The sequence below is a fragment of the Lichenostomus cassidix genome, chromosome 4, assembly GCF_008360975.1.
Source record: "Lichenostomus cassidix isolate B80296 chromosome 4, HeHo_3.0, whole genome shotgun sequence".
Lineage (NCBI taxonomy): Eukaryota > Metazoa > Chordata > Aves > Passeriformes > Meliphagidae > Lichenostomus > Lichenostomus cassidix.
The window spans coordinates 23,785,628-23,813,067 of NC_139484.1; the positions used below are offsets into that span (position 1 = coordinate 23,785,628).

The window sequence follows — 27,440 nt, forward strand, 5'->3', positions numbered from 1 at the left end:
ATGTTATAGAAAGTCCCTCTCTTCTCACAAATAATCAGGTAAAAAATATCTGTTGCCACTTTACTAAGAAACAGGATATTAAAGCATAAGAGGCTTGGGAAAAGTATTAATCCTAGCACGTCTCAATCTGGTTTGCCAAGGCAACAGCTTAACGTAGTTTGATACGTCTGTGTTGTTTGGCGGTATTTCAGTAAAAGTGCATCATGATGAGTCATACCCTTAATAAGCAATGTTCTATTCTAGCAGGAAGTGCCTTTCTCACAGCCAAGAGAATCATTCTATTAGTTCCCTGCCACATTCAGAAGTAAAGACAATTTCATCCATCTATTAGGGTGTATTTCTCCAGAATCAAACAAAGAACCATGAAAATGCATGGGATCATTGATCACAGAGTTGGCTAACTTATGACAGGAAAAAGATTGTCAAGTAAGGTGTGAGACAGTCTTCCAAAGGCTGAGACAAAACCAGGGAGAATAATAGCATCACTATAAGCAGTAAGTTAGTAGGTTTATTGTCCTCTAAAAGTACATCAAAGTAATAATTTTGTTTTCAGGATCTTCAGTGTAGAAGTTGTTGAAGACAGTCTATAGAAAAAGCACACCTATCATATTCTGTCATGGTTAATGTACTTAAAAATCTTGCATTGAAGTATCTTACTTTGGAAGGCAACCCAGTCATGGTGAGGTTGAAAAGAACTGCTAATTCACTGCTTTGAAAGCAAAACAATGTGATTGCTCATATTCATGTCCTGTTTTAGTCTATGTTCTCCACACTTTATGCTATGCCCACATTGACAAGTGGTAGTGTCCAATAGGAGCAGAGTGCAGAGTTTCTTACACAATGAAAGAGTTTCTTCTAAGGAGCTGGTACCCACACGAAACATTTCAAGAGGTCTTACTTCAGCTAAGCTGTAGCCTGCGCCTGTGTATTGAGATGCCCTTTGTGGCTGGACTGCATAAGATGTGCCTTTGGAGTGTGTCTTCTGGTAATTATTATCCTCAAAGGGATCCAGTTTGTGTCACTCTGACTGCTCTACCAAGCCTACATGGCTCAAGCCAAGGCATGGGAGATGAGGACTAATGAGTGATTGGTTTCAAAACCTGTCTCCTAATCTTAGCTAAAGTAGGTTAAATACCTTTTATAGGTCTCTCCTGAATTTTTTCTACTCTCTGTTCTGTATACTGTATATGGAGGAATATGAAAACTTAATGACCTTAACCCAGCTCTAGCTATTAGATGCTTTCTTCCTCCCTCTTCTACTGGAAGCACCACTGAGAACAGGGAGAAACTATTTCTCTAACTCAAGCCTTCCTCCTAGAATTTTGTCTTTGAGACTGATGACCACCATACTAGAAAAGAGGCATCAGGCAGATTTGCAACTCTCAGAGTACTTTTAAAGCTGTGTCCAAATACAATGTGATTTTGGTCCATAAAGCAAACTCCCACTGTGATATGACCAAAACTCATCTGATTTGGTCCATACAGCTGAGAACCAGGAAGGGCTTTAGGTTTTAGAAATCCATCTGCTGTTAAATGGCCCTGTTCATGAAATCAGCACATAATTTTTCTCATCATTGAGCATTAATGAAAGTATCTGTCATTGTGGCACAACACTTCAGTGAACAGAGCTTGCCCAACTCTTTTCTCCTGGAGAAGATCATTTTCAGCCTCTGGTATATACTGAAAAGAGCTGTAAGGCTACATTGCATTTTTCCTACTGAAAACATAACCTCACTTGAGGGCTTAGCATAGTACAGCCCATGCTAAGCACTTGGAGTTCTGTTTAAAATTAGTGCAAATTGTGAGAGTTCATCATCTCTAGAACTGGGCACCAAGTGTGCAGGATCAAGGTTAAGGCTTGTTAAGATTTCCCCTTATGTTGTTGGCTAATAAAGACTTGTGCAGAGTTCATGGGAAAGTCAGGATGCAATGAGCATTGGTAGCCATCAGCATTAGCAGTAAGCACAAGACAGAGGAGACAGCTAAAGAGCATTTAACTATAGGATGCTGGTGCTTTTCTGACTGTGCCCTAACTAAAATGTGCTGTGGTGGTCTTAGCTCATCATTGTTTTTCCTTTATTTGCACCCCGAAACCAACATGCATTAGACAGCCCAGTTAACCTTTGCTGCGAGGGGAAAAAACCCAGAGCTGTGTTACTGTGGTAACTGAATCATTTTTCACTTTAAGACGGAGCAGTTCAATGCAATGTATTATGGAACAGCACACTCTGGTCAGGATGAAACATGCAGGATGCCTGACAGCTCAGTGCTTGCTCTGTGAATGAATTGAGAGCTCCCAATTAATGCAGTGTTCAGCTTTTAATTTTAATAATCATTGCTATAACTCGACAGGAATGTTTATAAAACATTGGACTGGTTGCCACACGGATGTAATTTTCAGTAAATGCCCAAGACAGGAGCTTTTAGCATTGCTGTTGTTTATTATATGTATTTCCAAGGATGCTGATCAGGGAGCTGCTGCATAAGGGTATAAGAACTGAACTAATATCTCAGCAGAGGAGATGAAGCGTGCCTTCCCCACTCAGATAATATTTCTTACATACACAGAAACAGACACAGGAGTTTTAGGCTGAGAGAATTAGGCTCCAGAAGTAAATGGAAAATGAGTGTAGGACTACTTTAATGCTTCTAAAATTCCCAACTGTTCTTTATGGGAAAATGGTGATGTGGAGGACTGGAAATGGAAGTGTTCTCCCTCTTCAGTTGTATATAAACCTAGATATTATATAAAAATGGCTGTAATCCATGGTGGTTTTATTTAATTAGGGGAGGGATGGAGGTTGTTCCTCTGTCATGTGAAGAAAATTCTCTATTCTAGGTCATAACAATTGCCATTTCAGGATTTTGCAAAACAGATAAAATTGAAATGGCTAATGGAAGATAGAGTCATTATTCCTGTTATTACCCATTTAAGTTCATATTCATGAAAAAAGTCAAAAGGAAAATGAACAGGCTTACATTCATCCCTCTTGCCAGCCTATGACACAAAAATGGTCTCCTTTTATTAGTTAAGCTCTCCTGTGTGTTTTCCAATGAAGGGGCATTAAGCTGGGGCAGTGAATTAGGAGGTTGTGTTTGAAGGGGTGTGAGGTATAGAGATTTCATGCTTTTTCCCTGAGGGAATTTTTGTGCATTAACACTGATATAATGGTGCCTGGCTATGACAAAGATGAGCAGCTGAGAAATACATGTAATAAATAATGCACATAAACACGCAAGATCGTTTCTGAGGGAAGTAAAGTGGAAGCCAGCCTTTTTAGCTCACGGCTAATGTGGTGGAATAATAAAACTCCTTCTGAGATGCTGTTGTCTGACTTGACACGCTTTGTTTTTCTCCTTAACAGGGGAAGTGTTCTTGCAGATTAAAGGCCCACTAGAAGACACATATAAAATCTATTGCTATCACCATGATGATGCACACACCATGCTGGAATCCTATGAAAAGGATGAAGAACTGAAGCAGCATTTAAGAGACTGTGTACAGTCCTTAAAGTAAGATCTTTTCAAATGATGATTTCCGTCCATAGTCAGTTGCCTGGCAGGGAACATTTTAAATGGATATAGATGAAAGGTCCCCTGTAAATCCGGAGTTTTATAAGGCTTGCTGGGAGCTCTGGCTTATGCTGCTTTCATGAAAAGATGACAAGCCAGGGGCCATGATTAGATTTCTTTCTCTCTAAGATGGCCAAAAATAGCACAAGAAAGGTTGCTCTTCCCTTAGTTTCAGTGCCCCATACTGGCGAAAAAAAAAAAAATGCTGCATCATATCGTGGGCAATTGGAAGCACCTTTTCCAGCTCCCAGGAAACTTGCTGCCCCCTGTCTTCAGCAAGGCTACTCCTTGAACTAGAATAGCCTGTTAGGAGGCTACTGAAGTGCACTGGCATTTCTGGGCTGCTGCTACAAGGCCCCAGGATCTGGAACTGTTATGTAGCTCTCAACTCCTCATGATGGAGGTATTTGAGAAGAAACAGTGCTCAAGCAAGCTGCCAGTTCCCACCATTGGAGCCATCAGCTCCAATGCCAGCCCCTCAGCAAAATGTGTCGAGAACTGGGGATGTCACCAAATAATGGATCAATCTGTCTTCCAGCACAGCTTCCTCCTGCAGCCAGTGGCAGGGACCAGCTCATCCACTCCATGGAGAGAACTTCTCTTCCCACCCATAAATCCCCTTGCCCCTCACGTTCCCAAAAGCATCAAACAGAGCTGTCAGGAGGGAACATGGCACAGGGGTCAGACCAGAGGTCTGGCTCCAGCTCCAGAAAAAGCCCATGCTGCACTCTTGTGAGAGATGTAAAGTTATCACAAATAAAGGAGTGTACATCAGCAACAGATATTATAAGCACACCCTAATATGTAATTGCTCTGCAGAGGTCTGTGAAGACTTAGGTGATGGGAAGTACGTCCAAGTGAAATCTGGAAAGAGTGGTGAAGGAAAATATTAATAACACTAAAAGAGAAATGTTTGCTTTGAAAACAGTTTATGTTGAAAATGAAGCTTATTTTTTTTGCAACATGTCTAGCTATTAAATATGTAACAAGGTGTATGTGCAGAGTTCTCAGACTTAAGCTACCCTGAAAGTTGAAAGAAATAAATTTTCATATAAATTCAGGCTTTCAGGCTAATAGATGGCCAGGTATCTCCCCTAAATGGGTATTTTAGTTGCTGCTGCCTATAATATTCTTTCCTGACTAATCAAGAGAAGCCACTACTGTCCTTCATTTATCTCTGCTGCTGAGGCAAGGGGACATGGAAGGAAATAAAGATAAAAAATAGTATCCATGTACATCCTAGGGTGGATGTTGCCACTTGAATTTCAGAGCCAGCAAGAGGTGCTCCTGTTCCAAAACCACAGCTGGGCTTTGTGAAGAGAAAGGATATTTTGTGCTGAGCCACTGTAGCCTTTGCTAGCAGGAAGTGACAAGGACTTCCTTGCAATGAAGCCTTGTTTTGTCTTGTTCTTTCCTGATTAGCCTTTAAACAGGAACCAACGATAAAAGCTCTGGTGTGTATATATTATGTTGTGATTTTTCCCAGTGCCTAAAGATTGCCGTCAGTTCAGCTGTTAAGATCTGAAAGTGCATGCTCAGATTTAGAACTATGGTCATCTAAACCTGTTATTACCCATTGGAGAATATTTGCCCTAGGAAGAAAACTGTGCAGGATTGTTACCAAATCAGTTGTAGGCTGTTTTCCATTGTGAGACATAAAAAATGTGGGGGCTGGTGCCGACTATTTTTGAAAAATGTTTACTTGTTAAATATTTTTCTTTTCCCTTGGAAAGAATATTGTTCCATTTTAAAAAATCTTAAATGAGCTGACATTAGTAGGGGATTCTGTTCCTCAGCTGAGTAATATCTGACATGTGAAAAACAAGTTCTATATCAGGAGCAGTTTGAGAGTGGCACTCTGCACATCTGTAGAGACAAATCAGATTTAATTAGCTGTGTTGAGATTGCTGTTCCTTTTGACTGAAGAGGAAAAAATCCATCCCAAAATGTAGGTGTCTGCATTGGATATGTGCAAATCCAATTTCTGTAGAGTCCTGTGTTTCAGCAGTGATTATGCAAACTGGGGATGTTGTTTGCTAGCTTAGCCATAGAAATGCAGCTGGTAAAAATGAAAGGATGCTGGCAACTACCTGCTCAGCTTTCAGCCTGAAGTAGCTTGGTCAACTATTATGGGGGCAGAGGGACATCCTAAGCACACAAAATGCTGACAGTGCAGAAGCAATGAAAGCAGCAGCTTCCAGATGCTCAGTGAGGCACTGCTGGGCCAGGAGATGAGAGTGCAGGCAGCCAAAAAAGTGTGGCTGAGGGTGTGATGTCAGGAAAGCCTAATGCAGAGATGGAGACATTTGGTTCCCTTGCATTTGAGTGAGTTCATACCATAAGAAAAACTTTATATGCACATGTTTGCAAACTACGATTTTAAATCCCTGGTGCTTTCAGTATGTGTATCAACATCACTCTACTCCAGAGAGGTTTCAGTTGATGGGTAGTCTGCAAAAAACTTAACACCTTCATGGACTCTACACCCTGAAAGGGTGAAATGTATTCTTTTTCATTTAGAAATACATTTCTATTTAAAGAGAGTAGCCAGAAATGTATGTAAAGTGTAAGAATAACATGTTTAATTTTACTTTTTGTATTAATGACTTCATGTTACTTGCAATTGTTAGCAGGGTGATCCAAACTTCCTTCCCTAAGAGTGTGAGGACAAGGCTGGGTCTCACAGCCAAAGCTATGTTTCTGACAATCCTTTCTCATTTGGGGCTGTCCTCTCAGAAGCTGTAGGGTCAGATTCACCAGTACCCTCTGGCTGTTTTGTGCAGTTCTGCTGACACATGGCAGCCATAAGCCTAAGTTAAATGGCCAGTTATGGCTACTCTGTGTCACTGAAGCGTATCTGAGTATCTGGCTCCTGATCTATATAAATCCATTTAGGGGGAATCTAATACTTGTTTTCTTCTCTTTTGCAGAAAGAGATATGAAGAAGAGTAAGTACTATACCTTTTTTACATATAAAATAATCGTTAAAAAAATCTTTAATTTACCTTTAGTATGTTTAAAACTGTAAAGGTAGAAATTTTAAGAACACAAGCCTTTTGTGTCAGTATAACCCAAAGAATTTTCCAGGACATATGTAGTATGCTCTGAGGTCTGCAGGGGTGCTTGTCAACAACATAGTGTCAGTCTTTGAAATCCAATTTCCTGCTACAGTTCAGGCCCACAGGTAAAGCTACTTCTAAGCTGACGACCACTTCAGTAGCTCTATATGAGAAGCCCACCTTAGGATCTTCCCCCTTACAGTGGCTGGAGAACATCAGAAGACAACAATCTCATTGTAACTTAGCCAGAAAACTCACCCTGCCACTGATGAGTTGTGGTTAAGGGACTTGTGTGCCGAATGTGACATCTTTGAAAAGCTGTAAAGGAGAATTTATCACAGCTGCAGTTTCGAGACATCCAGCAGGTTGGGATCATTGAAATGCAGCACTGCCTGTAGTTACCTGCAGTGAGAGGTCAGAGGAGGGGTTGGCTGAACTGAAGTGAAGGATTACAACCCCAGACAAAATGTTAAGAGAAAGGAGGAGCAAGTGTGGTTTATATTGGCAGGAGGGGAACAGACCTGTAAAGTCAGAGAATTTGTTAATCAGTCAGTCAATTGCATGTTAAAACTGTAATCTGCATAAAATACACTTGGAAGGATTTGCATGTTGAAACTCTGCAGGTGGGGATTTCAAGATTTTGTCTGTAATAGGAAATAGTTTTTCTGCATTTTTGCTAAGGGACATCATTGTATACTCCTGTCCCACAAGGAGTGGGACCCCAAGAGATATAAAATATCCAGAAGGTCACAATATAATCATGTGAGACAGCGACACATATAGAAATAACACAAGACTGGCTGTTCTGCCATGTGTAACCCTATCAGAAATAAATGTCTGGTTTTCTCCTTCAGACAGGTTCCAGTGGAGTGTAGGAGACAGCTCACTTTCCGAGTTTGAAAGAGCTCTTACAAAGCTGTGCAGAGTGCAATGAGCAGGTTTAGCTGTAGGACCCTCCCTGAGCTTAGCTACCTCACTGGCAGGGCACTCAGAAGTCCCATCACCTGCAACCCAGAGTCACAAAGCCCTTGAGCAGGACTGCACCCAAAAATCTGATTAACATTGAACTGGAAAATACAGTGTAACTCCCCCCAAATGATGTTGCTGCTCCCAGACTGCTTTTCATTCAAGTATGATCAAGAAAACAATTACATAAATACCAGACAATGCTGCCCTTTGCTAGCAGCTCGATCGGTTAAACTCTGCTTGGTTTAACAATGATGTGGCCTCAGTGAATGCCCTGGGTTTGCATGAGAGACTTCTGGCACAGTGAATTGTTTGCCCTACATGTTTTGTACTAAAATAAAGCCATGCATAGTAAACCATGAAGCCCAAGACTCTGAGTCTTGCTGCAGCCTGATGCCTGCACATAATTTCAAAACTGCCAAGCTGCATATCACACCAGCCTCAGCCTGGCTGTTGTGTTTGCCACTGGACCAAGCTGCTGTGTAGTGAAAGCAAATGAAACTAAATCCTGCCTCACCAGCCTTTGTGTAGCTCACTACCATGGGCTTTTTAAACAGGTGGGAATGTGTCTGTATTAGTGACTTTGTTTTGTCAGGAGGCAGGAGGGAGGCTGTGCCATGAAGCTCACTGCAGTTTGCCAGCTGCATTTACTGCAGAGCTACAGTAATAATTTGCTATGAGATCAGTACAGTTACATGTGACTTAGAACACTTGCTAAATTCACAGTAACATGGGGGGAAGGCTGAAGAAGCATCACAAATGAATTAGCAACTCAATTTTCTGCACAATAGATGTCACAAGCTATTACTCTCCTGCTTGAGTCTTTTGGCAAGGCTGTGTCCTGCCCAGCGGCCAGTGGGTCCTAACAGGGTGTACTGCAAATGGGACTGGTCCAGGGAGAGTGGCTATCTCAGCTAATCTTGCTGGGGAGAATTAGATGAGTCGAACTTTGTGGCATTTAGTGCCCCAGGGAGTCATTATCTTTTAACAAACCTGCTATCTCTCACACCATATTGCAGGACTGTGTCATGCAGATACCGAACAGAGGGCTGTTTATCACTTGGGCAGCTGTCCAAAGTGCAACTATATAAAGAAAAGACACTTGAAGATTTTTCCATTCATGAGGCAGCTTTTATAGATTTGCATTCATAGGGCTTTTCAGAGAAAACAATAACAATTTAAGATTTCTATTTTTTTTCATTATTGCCGCCAGAAGCTGAAAGAAGGAAAAACAGCTCTCTATTTAATGTAAGATACAGGGGAAATGAGGGGGATTGAAATGATGAGAAGGTTTTGGGACATCAAGAAGCCTTAAAAGGCAGCTACTGTTAATTTTTTTTCATGCAGAACTTTTTTACAGATAATGCCTGTTTGAGAGAGATGGTTTAAATATGCAGATGTCTCTTCTCAAAGGCATTCAAATCGTTAGTTAATTAGTCAGCAGTAAGGATTGGCTCTTGTACTTTTTACACATATAAAAGTGGGAATGAAGGGGTTTTATTTTCTTTTACTCTTTCTTCTGCACAAAACAATAGATGTCAGCCTGCAAAACCAAGTGGCTGTTCCCTATTTTTTGTACTTTCCTTCTACATTGTGTTATTTCATCTTTCCATATGCAGAAATCCTTCTTTGTCTACCCTTAACTCTTGCATAGTTAATGTCAAAAAACCTTTTCTGCTCCGAAAGAGCCTTTTCGGGCATGCAAATGGAAAGCCTGCTCTGCTTTATTGCCTTCCACACTCACCAGCAGCTCATATTTGCTTTCAACGGGGAGGTGCCAGGTGCTGGAGCTGTGCCTGGTTTGCTGAGGTGTGTGCTGTCGTGAGAGGAGGCCATGGACATGTCTGTCCTGCTGCTGCAGCCTCAGCAGTGGCTGGCCCTGGTCTTGGCCACCTGGTGTTAGCTGTTCTGGGGACACCCCATGCTTCTACCAGCTACACGGAAGGCAATGAAGGCACGTGTGGCTCAGTGCTTCCCTGTTTCCTTCGAGGCTGTTGTGACAGCCTGCAAACTGGACAGCCTCCCCCATTCAAGCCTGGAGAGTGCAAGCAAAGGCTTTTGTCCAGAACAGGGCTGGAGCCTGGGTTCAGCTGGCTGGGGCCCAAGAGCTCCGGTGGCTTTCATGGCCTGAGCCAGTTGAACGCCTGGGGATGCTGCTCTGCTGCCCCTGGCCAGCCAGTGGGGATTGAGCCTAGAGCCACAGAGCATCCCTGTGCCCATGCTGGAAGCTGTGACTGTCCTATTCTCATCCTCCTGCTGCCCTGGCCAGTTGCCTGCTTTACCTTTATGTAAGGAGTCTTCCGGCAGGTTGGATCAAGCCTGTGTGAATAACCTGTGTGTTCAACATTTCTCCAGGCCAGATTTGGTACCCTTTGACATCATTAGAAATAACTGACTAACAACCAGCAAAGAAAAGCCACAGGTGAAAGACAGTAAAGCTTAAGGGTCACTGTGCCAAGTCAGCGATGTTGTGAGAAGGGATGCACTGTGAACAGGCATCCCAGTTACTCACAGCATGGAGATGTTGCAATTTTAAGCCTGAGGGCGCAGAGCAGGATGTAGCAGCCCTGCTCACATGCATTTCTCAAACTTCCTGTTATTTGTTCTTCCACCTACATCTCCCTTCCTGGGTGTTGTGATGTGTAAATTATACCACATGCACCCTCAGACTGAGTGGGACAGTTTCAGAGGTAATGTCTAAGCAATAGTCTGCTAGGTTCAGAAAACAGAAAATTCAGACCTGGGGTGTATTTCTCATTGAGGGGGTGACAGGAGGGTTTCATTTACAACACCCCTGTTCCCTCACAGATGTAGCTTATTTTTGACTTGAGTGGTAATTACAATTCAAGGAATTCCTCATTTTTTGACAATTCTTTTGGTATAAATTACAGAGGAAAGCCAAATCTAATGGACCTGGGATCCCTGTTGATCAAACCAGTGCAACGGCTGATGAAATATCCCTTGTTACTCCATGAACTCTTGCACTCAACTCCTGCTTCTCACCCTGACCACAAGGCGCTACAAGATGCCCTTTTTGCTATGAAAAACATTAATGTGAACATCAATGAACTTAAAAGGAGGAAAGATTTAGGTAAGAAAAGAGATTTTTTTGTAGGTTTGTGCTGGCAGTTACAAGACAGGTTTCAGCTGCAGATATTTCACTAAATCAGTTTTGGCTGGTGCCACCCAAGTTGTGTAATATACTGAGTTTCAAGAGGATAACAATGCCTTTAATGTCCCTTGTCCTCAGACAGCTGTCTTACCTGACTGGTAACTCCAGTATGAAAACCAGGAAAGAATTCATATTTTCTGTAACGCAGTTGCAAACACCGATAATAATTAAGATGCAGTAAGAGCAATGTTTTTTAAAGACTTGCTACGTCAAAGTCCTAACTTCACTCTTAGCAAGGTGAGTGTTGGTAATGGGGTTTTCATCCTCTTGAGCATTTTTACAGAAGATTACAGCAAGTGACATCAAAATGTCTGCTCTCAAATGGTTTCATATTTGTGTGCCTGTCCCTGTGAAAAGTCCTGTGAATACAGATTATTGATGTAATGGAATTCTCTGTCTGCAGTGCTGAAGTATAGGAAGAATGATGATGATGAAACCCTTAAAGAAAAGTTTTCTCGACTGAATATTCACTCCATTAGCAAGAAATCCAAGAGGGTCACCAGCCATCTGAAAATACTGACTAGGGGAGAACCTCAGGTACTTACTCATCCAACTTCAAATTTGCATTGACAGCTTCAGTTCTGATTTTGCACTGGGCATTTTTCAAAACATGTTGGAAATGGACTTTGTGGTGCTGCTTTTTTCCTGCCTAATTTATAAAGTCATTTTCTGACTGTCACAGAAGACAGGAAAGATCTTTGTGATTGAAATAGAAAATAATGTAATGTTTTCTCCACCTTTTTCTTTTTTACACAAGAGTTTCTCAAACTTCTGGTCTTCAGCAGAGAGGAAGTGAGCAGTAGTTTTGTGAAACTCAGTCTGAGGTCAGCATTTTGCAGATACCCTGGCAATAGTTACTGTCAGGGCTGAAAACATGTTCAGTCCATCTTGCTCCCATTGTAGCATTAAGGTTTGGAATCCACCAGGGAAGATGAGCAATACCTCTAATTAGGAAAGGCTACAGGGTTTGCCTCTACATGTGCAAAGACCTGGAACCATCAAAACTGCAGAGACAATGCTGTGATGAGTCTAATGTGTGTTGGGCAGTCAAAAGTAAAATGCTCCTTCCTAATTTCAAAGTTGTAATTCAAAACCTAGCAGGATAAACATTTTCAGGAAAGCTTAAATTGAAATCTCAAATAAAATCAATCATGACTGACCTCGAAAATGATACCCAGTGCACCTCACTGCAAGAGATGGCTGATTATACAAGGTCACTTGTCTTTCTAGATGTGACTTTACAAGATAAATGCCATTTTTTCCTGTTTTGTTTTTTATCAGTGGTTTCCCTCTTTCTCTGATGCAAACTACCCACTTTTTTTTTCTTTTTTTGTTCATTTATTTATACAGTGGAAATTTTTGTATTCAGAATGTGACAGATAGCAGCAAGGCTATAAAATCAGAGAAAAAGGGAATGAAATTTGATTAAGAGGATATGTGATTTTTCTTTTTTTTTTTTTCTTTAGAAGCTTCTGGTTTATGCTTTTTTGGCTTTGTTTCTAATTAAGCTTGAAACATTTGAGAATCAATTTAGTATCAGAATACATCTGTTAGAGATTCAGCAGTCTCTCCTGCTTAATCAGACCGAGAAAGTTCCCAACTCACACCTTGAAACACGCTGCGACCCTCACAGCGAGCCCACAAAGAGGCGATTTGAGATTTCTGCAGCCCCTCCAGTAAGAAGTGGGCAGAAATCCCGTCGTTTTCAGGGTGTTCCCCGCCGGCACAAAGAAGTTTCCCGAGGCCATTCCCAGCCGCTGGAAAAGCTTCCCGAGGAAAAGCTGGAGCGGCGCTAGGGGAACAGCGCCACCTACAGCCCTGCGTGCGGCACAGCGCCCCGCAGCCACGGCTCCGAAATATCCTCCTTTTCCTCCATCCTTTCCGCAGACTGAGCGACAACGCACCAAAACATGGAGGGGTTTGTCGGCACGAGTCGCTGGGCTTGTTGAAAGGCAACTCCCAGCTTCCACAAGGATTAAAAATTAAATTCTCTGCCGTGTGGCCCAGCGGTTTTGACTTTTCCTTGAATTACAGCTGGAGCTTGGGAGAATTAGGGGTTGATCTGTTTGCAAAGGGAGGAGTTCAGGGATTTTTCTAGCAGCACTCTGGATGTTTCTTTCATTAGGCAGGCTCTTTTGGGCAGCCAAAATAACAGTGTGAATGTCTATTTTAGGTGAAAGATCAAACTTTTAAAAAGGAAGAAAAGTTGTTTCAAAGTTTGGAGAAGACTGTGAAATTGTGTGTGAAGAACATTTCGCTCTGTTCACAACATCTCCAGGTGGGTACAGGTCTTTGTGCAATCTGTGGTCACAAACCCTGTCCATAAGCAGTTTGACACACATTTCTGCCACTGGTTAGACAACACCAAATTAGTTATAAGCAGGCCTGTCTGCATCAGAATATTGAATAAATAAGGTGTGCTGCCACTGCATTACTGAGCCCATGGCAAAGAATTTTTGAAGTGCACACTTTTGCATTTTTCCCCTGACAGAAGCAGGCTCTGTGGAGACCCACAGGTGCAGTGCAGAGAAGAAGGTGCTGTATGGTGGCACAGTTAGGACTTTCAATCTCAGTGTCAACCTGTCACCCCCATCTGGTGCAGTGGAGCACCAACTGCTTCTCATTAAAGGGGGAAGAACTGAGTTGCAGCCACATGAATTAAAATGTCCTAAAATACATATTCTGGATGGAAGGATTCCCTCCCTTTTCCTGTGTTTAGGTTGTGTTGAGGGCTAGCATTAGATGCACAGAGTGCTCGAGTTCTCTAAAATGTCTTTGCTTCATTCCTCCTCTCCAAAGATGAGGGTTGGCTTGTGACTTATCAACCTGTCCCTCTCAGGAGCTGCTTGCCAGCTTTGTAGGTGGCATGAGGCCTGTCAAAGTGTAAGTGTGCCCTAACCAGGCAGGAAGGTTGTGTGTGAGAGAGGCAAGATCAATAACCTGCTGGCTTGGGCTTATCACAAACACACCTTATTTGGTTCAGCAAACAGGGAAAGGCCAGGGAGTTTGGCCAACAAGGGCTGTTGCCCAGAATGGTGCTGACATTCCTTATCCAAAGGGATCCACCCTTCTTTAAGATTAAAATTCTGAGTAGGTGAAATACACCACTGTAGTCCTGCTTAGTCCCCCAAAAGAGGCTTTTGAGGATGCATGGGAAGTTGGCTTCTTGCTGAGGAGTAGCTGATTTCCAGCAGGATATTCTGTTTGTTTAGGGTATAGTTTTTTCAGTTGAAGATTAACAACTTCATTCTTAAGTAGTTTGCATTGAAAATAGACAAAGCACAGGAAAATATTACCACAGTAAACTACCCCATGATGACTGGAAACTGCACAGCAGCTGCACAGGTGTCAGAGATGGAAAATATTTCTGGTTCCATCAGTATTATTGCAATATCTGCGTGAGTGAATGTAGTATATTAAAATGGATTGTAACAATTTCATCTTCCTACCATTTCTTTTAGGATTCTATACATCTGGCTGCCCAGAATATAAGTGGGCTTCAGGAAATCCTGCAAGATAAAGATGACAAAGTCAATGACTGTTTGGAAAAACAGACCAACACTACAAATCTATGTGAAGACTTTGTAAGTTTATGCAATGTCCAGTGTTACACAGCTATCTGTATGGCTGACAAAACAGCTATATCTGAGGAAGTCTAGGACAGAAAAAAGAAATACCAACTTATTGGGAAAGATGAGTGGGGTTCTTGGTTGAATTTCTGTAAGAAGGAAGATAAAATTCAATGCAAATGCATTGTTTTTTCTTTAGAAGAACTAGAGAAAACTTGTCAAGCTAACTTCCTGGGTTTAAACTAAAATCTTTTTGCAAATTTGTATCACCTGAACCAACCTGGATTTGTTTCAGCTGAACTTCAGACAAGAGTAGCAGATCTTTGCCTTGCTACTTTAGTTACCAGCACTTGCAGTTTGAGTGACTTTTATGATCGATATTGTGCTCATGTACTGTTAACTCCTGGAATCATAGATCTGTAAAAATCTCAGATTTATTAACATTTCAAGTAAGTTATTATCTTCATAGTCATAGAATCACAGGACTGTTTGGGTTGGAAAAATGCCTCTAGGATCATCAAGGCCACATAGTGCTGTCAAATCCTTCATAGGGAAACCATGAAAAATCTGAATATAGCCCATAGTAATTAGTAAAGCAATTAAAAAAAAGCAATAGTTTTTTAACTGGTCTTCTGCTTTCAGAATTAAAATGAACTCTAAAGCCTGGCTGTAATAAGATACCTAAAATGTCTCTTCAAAATGGGATAGGCTGCTTCTTTAAACAGCTGCTCAAGCTGAAGAAATTCAGAGGTGGAGGTTTTCTTACCTTTTCCTAGTTTTGTGCTGACTCAAATATAGCCATTCAGTCCTTTCCAAAACACTGAAAACAGAGTCTGCCGAAAAACAGAAGGCTCTTTGACAGACCATAACCTACAGGATAATGACAGGGAAGTAAGATGATCTATTTCCTTTCCTTTGAAATTCCCATATGTAAAAAAGTATCTCAAAAATTAATAATTAGAACGATATTTTTAATGTCTTTACAATGAATGATTGCGTAAAGTGCAAAAGAATACCTTTCTATCATTGCAGTGGTGAATGTGTCCAGTATGGAAGCTGCCCCCATAGTCAGAAACATAAAAGTGGAAGTAATTCCACAATAGATGAAACAGAAAACTTCTTTTTAGAAAAAGAATTGTAACAGTTATTGGCTCATGACCCTGCTATTCTGAAGTCTTAGGTAATTTTAAAAAACCCTAGCAACTTAATTTTATTTATTTTAACTGTGGACACTGTTAGTAATAGTTGCTTATTTCTACTTATTACCTGTTTATTTCTGTGACTTGGGTTTACATGATTACAAGGATTCCCTATCCTAGGTATACAAGTTTTTTTAAGCACTTTTGGCTTGGTATTGCACAATGAGCAGATGTTCTCACTGAACAGCCCATAGTGTTCTTCACATGTTTTCCTGAAAGGTTATTATCAAGGGAGATATCAGCAATGGGCTCAGGTTAATTGGTTTTTTCCCTTTGTGTGTTTGTCAATCAGGTATATCTTCCCCTCTCAGTAGATTTTCTGGAAAATTTTAGGGCAGAAATTCCCAGTAGCCTCTTTTCCAGAAATCAGGTCCAGCAGTTTGGAAGAATTGTTTTCTTAATGCATCAAAGTCGGTTCACTAAACACAGCCCAGTTTTTCAGGTGGAAATAAAATAGGAGCTATCTAGCCAGTGTAAATCATCTTGGCCTTGGAGAGCAACTCTGGGGCTAAAATGGATCTGTCCTCAGCTGTGGTATGTTTCAGAGAATGCAGAGGCAGCTGCTTTTTTATTCTCACATTCAACCCAACAACTTAATTCACACAGAATGTCCAAGAGCTTTAATATGATGATGAATTTCACTCACTACAAGCCTGTGCTGTATTTGAATAAATGACTTACAAAAATAAATTTTATTTCATGCAATATTAATCCCTTGAGACAATTAGAGACTAATGGAAAAGTCTGAGGAAAGACTGTTTTTTTACCAGGTGTCTAATTTTGTTGATTACTAGAGATAAAACCAACAAGCATAACCTAATTTAATCAAATCAAGTGATTGTTTGTGTTTGCTTAAACAGGAATTGAGTTACAGCTGTTTCCAGGAAAAAAAAAAAGCAAAGCAGCTTTGAGGGAATTCATGACTGCCACTTAATAAGACCTCATTGCCTTTAGACTGTATATTGGTGTGGGCCTCTCAGTTAAGGAAATCACATTTTTATCTGATCACTTAAGGAGTCCTTGCTGTTCTCCCCCAGTGGCAGCTCCCTAGGGGCAGCACCTCAGGCTGCATGCTCCCAGGGACCACTGCCATTAGCAGACACCCTAAGCTGAAATACTGATCCCCCTCCTGTTATGAGGGAGATTCTAAGTCATGCTGGACCCTGCTTGAAACTCCCTCTGACAGCAATGCTTTGTGAAGAGCGATTAACAGATTGCTCAATAGGCTGCCATCAGCTCACCCTCTTATGGGGTCTGAAGAACTGTATGAATAAGGTAATGAGTAGCTCTGGGTTGTACTTTCCAGATGGCTCAGCTGGACAAGCTTGTCTTGACTCCCCTCTCAGCACTCCAAGCCCTGTTTCCAGGCCCTCAGAAGCTCATCCAGAAGCGCTATGACAAGCTGTTGGACTACAACAGCTGCCTGCAGAGGACAGCTGGAGAAGAGCTGGACCTGGCAAAGAAAGACTATGAGGCTTTAAATGCACAGCTCGTGGAAGAACTTCAGGTATTCAACAGAGCAGCAAAAAAGATTGTGTTGAACTGCCTACATTGCTTCATCACCCTCCTCAGGAATACTATGTTTGCAGCACTTCAATCAAATTCTGCTGTTGTGGTGCCTGTTCCAGTAAGTACATTAGAAACAGGTGTAGCTATACCCTTTTTTAGAAAGGCTATGTCTTTTTCTTTCTGTATGCTTTGGCTAAAGTTATGTAGGACACCTATCTACAAAGCTACACTGATTTACTGATTTTGTGATTTTGTTTGTTCTGCTAAGCACAGTCAAATTTGGGGTTTTTTCCCTTTGCAAGCTCAGTAAAGATTAAGTTCATAGAATCAAAGTGGTTTGGTTGTAAGGGACCTTAAAGGCCACCTAGTTCCAATTCTCCTGCCATTAACAGGGACACCTTCAACTAGACCAGGTTGCTTAAAGCCCCATCCAACCTGAGCTTTAAAGCTTCCAGGGACAAGGAACCCACAGCTTCCCTGTGCAACCTGTTTCAATGCCTCACCACGGTCACAGTAAACTAATCTAAACCTCTTCCAGTTTAAAACCATTTCCCCTTGTCCTGTCACTATATGCCCTTATAAACTATCCCTCTCCAGCTTTTCTATAGGCTCCCTTTACCTACTGAAGGCCACAATAAGGTCACTCCAGAGACCTGAGTTCTGAGAAACTTATGTTCTGAACTTTTGTCAGACCTGGACTTTTCATCAAGAATGATCCTAATGGAACTGTTCCCACTGTTACAGTGATAGTGATGGCAAGAATATTACATTAAGGCTAAAGGAAGGCAGCTGTTAGCATTTCTTAGCATCTACTCTGACTAGTCCAGGAAACACAGGATGTGAAATTGTAAGAAAGAAATTACATGAACACTTCTTTTGCTGCTATACCTGCAGATTCACAGGTGACTGCAAAAGAGAAACAAGTTAGATCTGATGAAATAATTTTTATGAAAATCAAGTTGCTTTTAAACCTAAATATGATGCAGAAGCTCCTGCAGACATTTCTGGGCAGTAAGGAATAGCCTTGCCTGGAGGACTCAAAGCCCCTGAGAAACACAGCTGGAACAATGCCTTCCACACAGAAAAATCCACTCACCTGAACAGAAGCAAGGCTGCTTGGGAAACACATTGTAGTAAGGCAATCCTGGAGTATTTCTTTCCATCAAGGCTTGAACAGAGCACATTATAGTAAGGGGCAGCTGAAAAATTAAGCAAGCAAGGTCAGGATCAAAACATAGAGCTATGGTGTTTAATGGGAAAATGAAGGCTTTTTCTGCATGAAGAAATTTCATCCCTATAATTTAACGTTTTCATGTTTGAAAGCTGTTGTACTGAGCATTGCTTTCTGTGAGGGTCTGGCTACAAAATTACCTTCTCTTTCGTTTTTTTCTGTTTACATCAGCAAATGCATTTGGTATTAGGCATAGACCGAAAGCACTTATTCAGTGCCACAGACAGAGACTCAGTTACCCAACAATTTTTAACCTGTTGGCAGCACTCAGTTGCACAAACACACAGCTGTGGGCTAAGCTACTCCAAGCCTTGCAGCACATTGGCCACTGATAGCTGCTGAGATGCACATTTGCATCTGAAAGCAGGTGGCTCAGTAGCATAAATGCAAGGCTCTTCATTTTCATCACTGTTCAGAACATTTTTAATGATTTTACTTCAATTGCTATGTCTTTTAAATGTAATAGCATTTATTAGAAACTTTGTTTAAGCAAGGACCTTTCTTCTCTTTACATCTTATTCATAGAGAGTACGCTGCCTATGGGCTCTGCAGAAAATAGACACAACTTGTCAGATTTCCTGAGTCCTAGCATTCAGCCCAATAAACTAAATCTGCTCTCTCCAATCTCCCTACCATTTTGTACACGAGATCTAACCCACATTTGTGTTTGCAGCTGTCCTCCTCAAGCATCTGTGAAGTGCAGAATCAATTGATAGAGGAGGTTCACAAGCTGAATTTTGTAAAAGAAAACAGCGGTGCAACCTTTATTGAGAGAAAATTGAGCTTGGAAAAAAAGAAACCTGTTCCTTCTCCGGTGAGTATCATACACCCAAATTGTGTTTGAAGCATCCTCTTTTGACCACTTTTGAAACAAATCCGTATTTATGCCACCTAAAGGTTTGGGCTTTGTCTCTTCACTGTGACTCTGAATCAGGTTGTTGGAGTGAAGCTGTTGCATTGACCAGTAACTTCTGAAGATTTTTCACTTTTTTTCATGTTAATATCTTGAAAATCCACTTGAAATTACCTCTGACTGTCCTAAGGCCTTTAAGCACAAGTTAAGGTTAAGTTGTATGTAAACTTTGGTAACTTCTTTTGTTAAGTACTCTAATAGTGCATCTTAGTCTTCTAATTCAGAAGATCTTTTCCTTGTGCTCAGCTGTGGTTATTTGTGCTGGTGTTTACCCATATATGCAAAAACATACACACCCACAGAAGCTTCAGAAAATCCACCATGAAATCTGTGTTCCCAATCTCATCAGACATTTCTGGGGGTTTTAGGAGTCTAGTTTACAGTAAAATAAATGCTTGAGTGCAGGTTTACAGGGGAAGCTGAGGCAATTGTAGAATTCTTTTTAGAATCAGTAAAGTCACATGTTCTCCCTCTTCTGTGGTATGTCAAGATCCCATTGATGTGCAGCACCCCCTCCCTGCCCTCTAACCAAAGCCTGAAATCAATATGCTTCCAGCAGTAAATTGTTTCTTGCTCTCATTTGGAGAGGTTATTTCACCCAAAAAGCAGCCAGTTTGGGTACCACTGATTTTTTTTTTTTTTTTTTGCCTACTGCCTTATCATGCAAGTTGTTATGTGGTCTTAGCACACCTCAGCCCATTTTTGGATTATGCTTTTTTTGTGATATTACACAGGAATACAAAGGTCATGGCTACGGAAAAGCAATTAAGCAAGAGGCAGTTCACATACAGAACACCAGCTCTTTGAGAGCAGAGGACAGACTAAGAGGTCTTTAATTAGTGAAATTCCTACATTTCTTTAAAATCTGCCCTTTATTGCTCACCTGTTTATACAGCAGTGGGACATGTCATTCCCGCGTGTGCAAAGGAGATTTGGTCCCCATGTTAGTAACTCCTTGGTCTGTGTGTAAAAACACTGGGTCAGTTGCCACGTGAGGCATACACAGATTTTTATCTAGAAATGGCCTCAGCATTCCTGAGGATGAATATGATTTTTTTTTTTGCTTGTCAGCTGGAGTCCCCACGCCAAACAGAAGATGACAGGTCCAAGCTGTTGTCCACGTACAGCACGGAGTCGCTGTACCAGGCTAAGCGCAAGTGCATTGCCGCACAGGAATTCGATATTGATTTGCATGAAGGAGAACTGGTGGCTGTTGTGGAGCAAAAGGACCCCTTTGGAAGCACAAGCAGATGGCTTGTTGACACAGGAAGTAAGTTCTCTGCACAAATATCCCAATAACAGCTTCCCTTTGGGATATTGATTTCTTTTCATTCTGGCCCCATCTGTTTGCCGCTGTCATACTGACAGCTGCATAAAATGGTTGGTTTTGAGATTATTTTAGCAGTGTTTTGCTGTTTATTTATTTTCTGTCTCTTTATTCTGGTTTCTAGTCCTCACAGGATACGTGTATTCCTCCTTCCTGAGGCCTTACAATCCAGCCAAAGCGCAGAAGGATGTAGCAGAAAACGGCTTTGGTGATGATTTTGATGATATCAGCCTCTTTGTCTCTTCACGGCCCTCTGCTGACAGCAGTATAAGAAGTCCAGGGTACCAGAGGAGTGACACCAGCTCACCTCTCCAGTTCTGTGAAAATCCCACAATTAATGGCACAGGGACTGGTGCTTTTCAGCATATGGATGATCAGCAAGTAAGTATGATACACATACTGTGCCTGTCTTCTTCTTGTTCCTATTTCAAATCCAGAATTATACTGTTTGTAATTTAAATGGTTTTCTTTTACTTTGGAAAAGAGTGGCACTGATCTGTCACTGTGACATGGGAACTTGTTATCCTCTGCTCTTAAATAGCTATGAGGTAGGAAAAGAGAATCAGTTAAACTGTGAATTGCAGTCCTGTGTCACAGAAAATACACTGTTGCATTATCCCACCTCACTTATGCCTCAAGGTTCTCCTATGGAGCAGGAGCCTGCAAAATAGCTGTTTGGGGGACTTTCAATTTACTGTTGACAAAAAAGCTGTGACAAGAATGCTGATCAGCAAGGCAGAGAAGTGACCCATGTGCCATATTTGAGTCCAGGAGCTTTAGGAAAGGTGATTCTCCCCAAGAAAACCGTGCTGAAAAGTTCTTCATCCAATCCACGGCCACTTGGTGTGAGCTGAAAACCTTACCAGTGTAGCAAGGTGATGAGGTCTGGGAGCTTAGTTGGTTCCTCATGCAGAATTCCCCAGATCCTTCAATTTCACTTTTTATTTTGGCCCCTTCTATAAAATGTAGGCCATGTAGTTGAACACTGGTTTGTACATGTTATTACATGTTTCTGCATACAGAACTCCTACTGATACACAACTACCTGGTAAGATGGGGCTACATTTTTCAATTCTGATTTTGGTTTATGTGGCTTTCCTTTTTCAGGTCTTCTATGCTGTTTTTGCATTTCAAGCTAGAAGTGATCATGAGCTCAGCCTTCAGGAGTACCAGAGGGTGAGGATACTTCGCTTTTCTGACCTGAGTGGCAATAAGGAATGGTGGCTAGCTGAAGCAAAAGGTCAGAAGGGGTATGTACCATCTAATTATCTAGGGAGGATGACATATGCTTAGGAGGGGAAGTGCCTATTGAGCCAGACTCTCTGAAGCAGACAGAATAATCATCTGTTAGGTTTGCAGCAAGCAAAGCAAGCTCACAAGTGATTGACAGAAGCTATGGTATCCAGCACACAGAGAGAACCTCCATCCTCCAAAAGCCATCACCTTGTCAAGACCTGAGGGAGGAAACATTTAACAGGAAGACTGATTCTGATTAACATCCAGAAGAGCTTGCTTTTCTATTACCCCATAATTTTCTCTTTTGTCAAAGCGTCGTACATCAAGACTCAACCTACAAGTACAAATCACAGATGAAATTACATTTTTCTTCCATGATATTTAGCAAATAATATTCAAGATGAAGAGAATTAGCCTTGAAAAAAGACAAATTCAGTCATCAGCGATAGTGTAGGCTGAGTTGTCCCTGAACTGTTATCTCAATGAACACAGACACATCTTAAAACTTGAGTTTTTTGATTGTCTGTTTTTATCCTCAGCTGCTTTTGTAAAGAACCTTTTTTCTCAGTGGAGGGTATTGGAATGGGTAAAGAAAAAGGGCTTCATATTTTCATTTTCATTTTAACTTAAAACATACCAAGTGTTGTGGTTCCAGTGACTGGTCCCCGGGAAGAAGGTATGTTTAGTTAAGTATGGAAATGCAGGTAGGAAAAGAGGGGACACATGAAACAGGTACTGTGACATAAAGAAGTTATAATTTTCAAATGAATTACACAACTCTTTCATATGGTAGGAACAGTTTGTAGCAATATGGAAGTGCCCCAGGTTTGAAATCCACGTATGTCTCCACACTAACTGCTTTAGTGCAAGATCTGTGTAGTGAAATGAAACCTGTGTTATGAGTCTTGGGAGTTTTACTGATTAAAAAAAAAAAAAGGAAGAAAAGTCAAGTGGTGCCTTTCAATGAGTATTTAGTGCCTCTCTGATTCCTTAAGACAGATGCAGAGATCATAATATGTAGTGAATAAGCTTCTTTAGGTTCACTGACTACAGTGATTCCTAGGTCAGGCTGGTGCCCTGCACTCAAGATAGACTCAGTGGTGACAGAAAACACCTCCTTGTGATTCCCATTGGTATCTAAGTGTTCTTCACAAGGTATTTCAACAGAGCAATGCCAAGATCCCCTAAGTGATAAGCAAAGACCTTCTTGTGCAAAGCACTGCAAAGAGGAAACCAAAAAGTGATAATGCTTGCAGCAAATAGTGTAACTGAAGGCAAACTCCTGTCAGGTATCTTCTGTGTTGCATAATTGCTTGTACTGATGATTAAAATGACAACACTGTCAAAACCAAGTGCAGGGGGTGGGTAGTGTTGCTGCTTGAGGGTATACAGAAATTGTTCTGAAGCTTTTGTCTAAGTTTCTGCTTCCCATAGGTGAAGAGTGGGGCTTGAAGATTAAATTATTCAAAATGCTTAGCGAGATGTAACAAAAAATAACCTGCCAGTGAACAAAGGGTGAGAAAAGTTAGGGCAGTTGATATATATAATAATTTTTGCTATGATAATGAACCTGGTTTCATTTTCTTTAATGTCCTCAAATTTCAGACTATTTTCATAAAAGGGTAGAAAAAGTTGTCAGTCTTGCTCAAGGACTGAATGCAGTGGATCACAGAGATTAAACCTGAAATTTTTGCTGGATTAAATCATATGATAGAGAAACTTTTAGAGTTCTCTGAGATAGATATCCAGAATCTGGTGTGGGAATCTCTGTGAACTACTGCTATCCAGTGAGCAGTAATAGATAAAGCATTATTTTGCCTTATTGTACATCACCTCAGGCATTTAAATCTTGCTGTTCTCATAGCAAGGAAAAAGGGTTCGCAATCATTTTATGAATGGATTTATCTGCTTTTATGGAAAGCTTCACCTTTGGTTAAATGAAGAAAATAAAGTGGAGAGAGAGTATCAGCTTGGAAGAATGGACTGAAAGACTCACCCCTACCCTTGCACTGCTTTGGCTTTTATATTTTGAGATTATGGGGAAATACACAAAAGAAGGTTTTCAGTTATGTCTTACAATTTAGAATATTTTACTTGGAGATGATCTATACTTCGCAATATTTGAAACAGTTTTAGAAATGACTGAATTGTACTTAATAGGCTTAATGCAGTCATGTAAGCACAGTGATGAAGTTTTGTATTTCAGACAGTGAAATTAATCAAGGGAAAGAGTCAGGAAAAGAGAGATTTCTGAAGCTTTAGCGCTGAGAACTCAGCTTGAGTCACACGGAGAGCTCTGATTTTGAGTGGTAAGTACACTGCCTATGAAAAATCAGACTCTGTGAAGGTGTCTCAAAGCATACTCAAATACTGCTCTCCAAAACATTTGCTAGGTATCCTGATCCTGAAGTAACAAGGAATGAAGGATGAAATATGCTGGAGTTGATGACCTAAACTTCTTTGAGTTTCTGGGTTTCCTAGTAGGCCAAATGAAATCCCAGTGTATGATCAAGACCCATAATTTTTATATTGTGGGATAATTATATGACTTTATTACAGCCTCATAACTTGGGATGCAGAAAAAGTACTTAATTAGCTACCCAGGTGGATTGGCTTACTCCATTTCAGAAATTCAAAGTGTTTAACATTATAATTTGATATTATGAATATATTGCAAAATTTTATTTTTGTGTAAAACCAATGAATGTAAACAGCAATTAAAGACAATTAAGAGATGCTCCTTGAATCAAAAGCCTTCCAAATTAAAGAGATTTACAACAATTCATATTAGACTTGCTCAGTCACATTTTTGTTAAGATAGTGCTTTAAATACTAGAAACTGAGCTGTGTTAGGGCTCCAGAAATTCCTAAGAACATGGAATGGTTTTGCTGCTGGATTTTTTTAAAGTAGGAAAGGTTCCATTATTTTAAGAGCTTTCTTATTCTCATTAAAGACAAAACTAATTAATTTTGACTGAAGCAGGGACAGGCTGCAGTTTACTGGATTGATCTTGCATTTGTTCAAATGTGCATTTTACTTCCTTGTGCTGTTGTGACAATAAATATAAATACAAGTACTTCCAAGATTGGGTCCACTCAAACTGAAGTGTTTCTCCATTCAGGGAATATTTTTTAGTGTTGCCACTGATAATCCAGAAAATGTCCAAGCCAGTGAACAGCAGAGTCCTTTGCTCTGTCCTCTGGCACCTCTGTGCTTTATCATCTTCTGGCTGGATGGTGCTTGTGAACTTTAAGCAGGGGTTCAGCTTTTCAATGCAAACACAGATTGAAGAATTATTCCTTCTGACTTTTCGTCTTTGGAAGCTTCACTGAGTAATTACCTCCTTCAAACACTAAAGTATACTTCTGCTGTCGTTTTCAGATAGCTTTTAAAAATGAAGATACATGATGTGAATCTAACACCTGCACTAGGAACCACAGCCATGACAATCCTTGTTCCCATAGAGCTGTTACTGATAATTCCTATTACTTTTAATTCCTATTAATATTGTTTGTTCAGAAATAGTGAAAAAAATCTTCTTTTAAATTATTGTAATAATAAAAATCTATTTTTATAAAGATGTTTCTTCTTTTTTTTAAAAAACAAGATGTTTTTCAGAAGCAAAAATCTTTATATGCCGTTCAAGAGCTGCCTGCAAAGTTAGCAGAGGAAATAGATAGAAATGCAGCATTTTAAGATGTATCTTAGCTTATTGATCAGTACATTAGAACTTTTCAAGCACTATCAAAACACTAAACAAGTTTAAAAATACACCTCAAGATTCCAGATGCCAGCATTGTTCTATTCTTTTCTATTTTCTATTTTTTTTTTTTAATTTTATCTGTGGTAGATAAAATTTTGCAAATCACAGAACCTTGTGTTACACCTTTCCTTTTAGACCCAGATATCACCAGCATCCCCTAGTCCAGCCTGAAGGAGCACTCATGGCACCAGAGCAACCTATCATTTCATATTACTGAAGGTATCAAAATTTGGGCATCTATGAAAAGCCACTATATTTAAGTGGAAGCAAAATATTACCACACCAATTTCTAAACAAAAAAAAAAAAATCAATTTAAGGAAAGTTAGGTAGATATTTTTATAGTAAATAACACAGAATTTGGTTTGGGGATAGAAAAATCACAGTACTACTTTCCAGTTATTTTTTTCTAAACAAGAGGCATGCTTCTCTAAATTCAGTTGGGCATTCCTTCTTCCTGCCCTACACTACATTCCTCAACCTGACACATAACTTCAGTCAAACAAGCCTGTAAAACAGACTCCTTTCCTGAAAATACAGTTGTTAATTCCATCCTAACTATAACATCAAAGCAGAAAGCAACTGTTCCCTTCAATCTACTCTGTTTTTCAGCAGTGCCTATCTAACATATTCAAGCTAAACACTTGATTTAAAAGACCTGGTCTATGCTATAAATCCTTTCTGATATAATACTTCAAAGAATCACAATCCTAACTGACATTTTTATACCAACAGAAGAAGACTTTGTATTTCATTTAGGAAGCTGGGGAAGTTACAGTGGAAGAAAGTCTTTTGCCAATGCAAACTGTAGCCGTATTGCAGATTTTGCTAATACAGAGCTATCAGTGAGTGCAGCCAGACTTGGCCTTATTAGAGGGAAAAGACAGACATGCACAAAAAGCATAGCATCAGTTATTTCATTCTGAATGGAAGGACCCTACAGTCAATCCACGCCAGTTATAGATGTAAAGACATCAGGACACTGTGAATTAGGTCTCAGGAGTATTTTATATGGCATTAGCTACCACAATTTAAAAACAAGGATCATTTTTTTTTCTGCCTGTGTTCACCCCGTAGCTGGTGCCTGAAGTAATCTGAAGTTGAGATGTAAGCTCCTGCACTCTCACAAGCAAAGCCTTATGCATGTTCAGAGGCAATACAGAGGCAGCTAGCACCTTGAACATTCCTCTGGGAGCAGGTTGTACTACTGGAATGAACACTTCACATAGGAGCACTCAGCCATTTAAAGAATCTATATTCACACTACTTTTTAGTGCAGGCAACAGTCTTCTGATTAACACTTAGGAAGAAAATATCCCTTCTGTTTGCTAATAGAAACTGCTTCGGTGTCTTTTCTTACTATGATACCATTAAAAACCCTCTGTGTGGGAAAAGAAGAAGGATGGGCTGATCAAAAAGCAGTAAAAGTTCTGGATTCCTCCTCCTCATGCTGTTATTTTTACACAGCCATAGAAGCTGCAGGCACTACAAAGATAAAGCTTTTTTTTTTTTCCTACACACAGGAAATAACAGCTGAAAAATTATGCAAATTTTCCAGGCAGCTGAGGCAATCCTGAGTAAATGAAACTATTCCTTTGGATGTTTAAGGAACCTTAGCCTAAATCTTCATTGTGGAGAAGGGAAACGAGGTATGGGAAATAGCTGCCATGTATCAGCTTTACACAAAATACAGGATGGCTAAGGAAAACAGTTAACTTCCACCTACCTACTGTGCAAGTCTGTGTGCTGGGTTGAGCATGGATGGATGCCAGGTGCCCACTGCTGCTCTGTCACTATCTCCCCTCCTCAGCTGTGTGGGGGGGACAGAAAATAGGATGGAAGGTTTGTAGGTCAAGATCAAGGGAATGAGAGATCACTCACCAGTTACCATCATGGACAGGACTCTGCTTTGGGAAGATTAATG

General features: G+C 40.5%; 1 protein-coding gene across 3 annotated transcripts in view; it reads left to right on the plus strand.

The window, feature by feature from the left end:
* The window catches only part of ARHGEF38 (Rho guanine nucleotide exchange factor 38), a 40,327-nt gene extending 15,489 nt beyond the window's left edge, over nt 1–24,838 (plus strand). For 2 of the 3 annotated variants that reach the window (XM_085058325.1, XM_085058327.1), the window contains exons 4-15: nt 3,366–3,513; nt 6,504–6,521; nt 10,490–10,689; nt 11,174–11,307; nt 12,944–13,048; nt 14,232–14,354; nt 16,845–17,165; nt 18,952–19,092; nt 20,263–20,461; nt 20,643–20,899; nt 21,626–21,768; nt 21,870–24,838. In XM_085058325.1, coding sequence (XP_084914451.1) covers nt 3,366–3,513; nt 6,504–6,521; nt 10,490–10,689; nt 11,174–11,307; nt 12,944–13,048; nt 14,232–14,354; nt 16,845–17,165; nt 18,952–19,092; nt 20,263–20,461; nt 20,643–20,899; nt 21,626–21,768; nt 21,870–22,014 — 1,934 coding nt within the window. In that variant the 3' untranslated portion in view covers nt 22,015–24,838. Of the gene's footprint in view, nt 1–3,365; nt 3,514–6,503; nt 6,522–10,489; nt 10,690–11,173; nt 11,308–12,943; nt 13,049–14,231; nt 14,355–16,844; nt 17,166–18,951; nt 19,093–20,262; nt 20,462–20,642; nt 20,900–21,625 lie in introns of all 3 variants that reach the window. The other variant, XM_085058326.1, reaches the window with a different exon arrangement.
* Nucleotides 24,839–27,440: the final 2,602 nt, after the last annotated feature.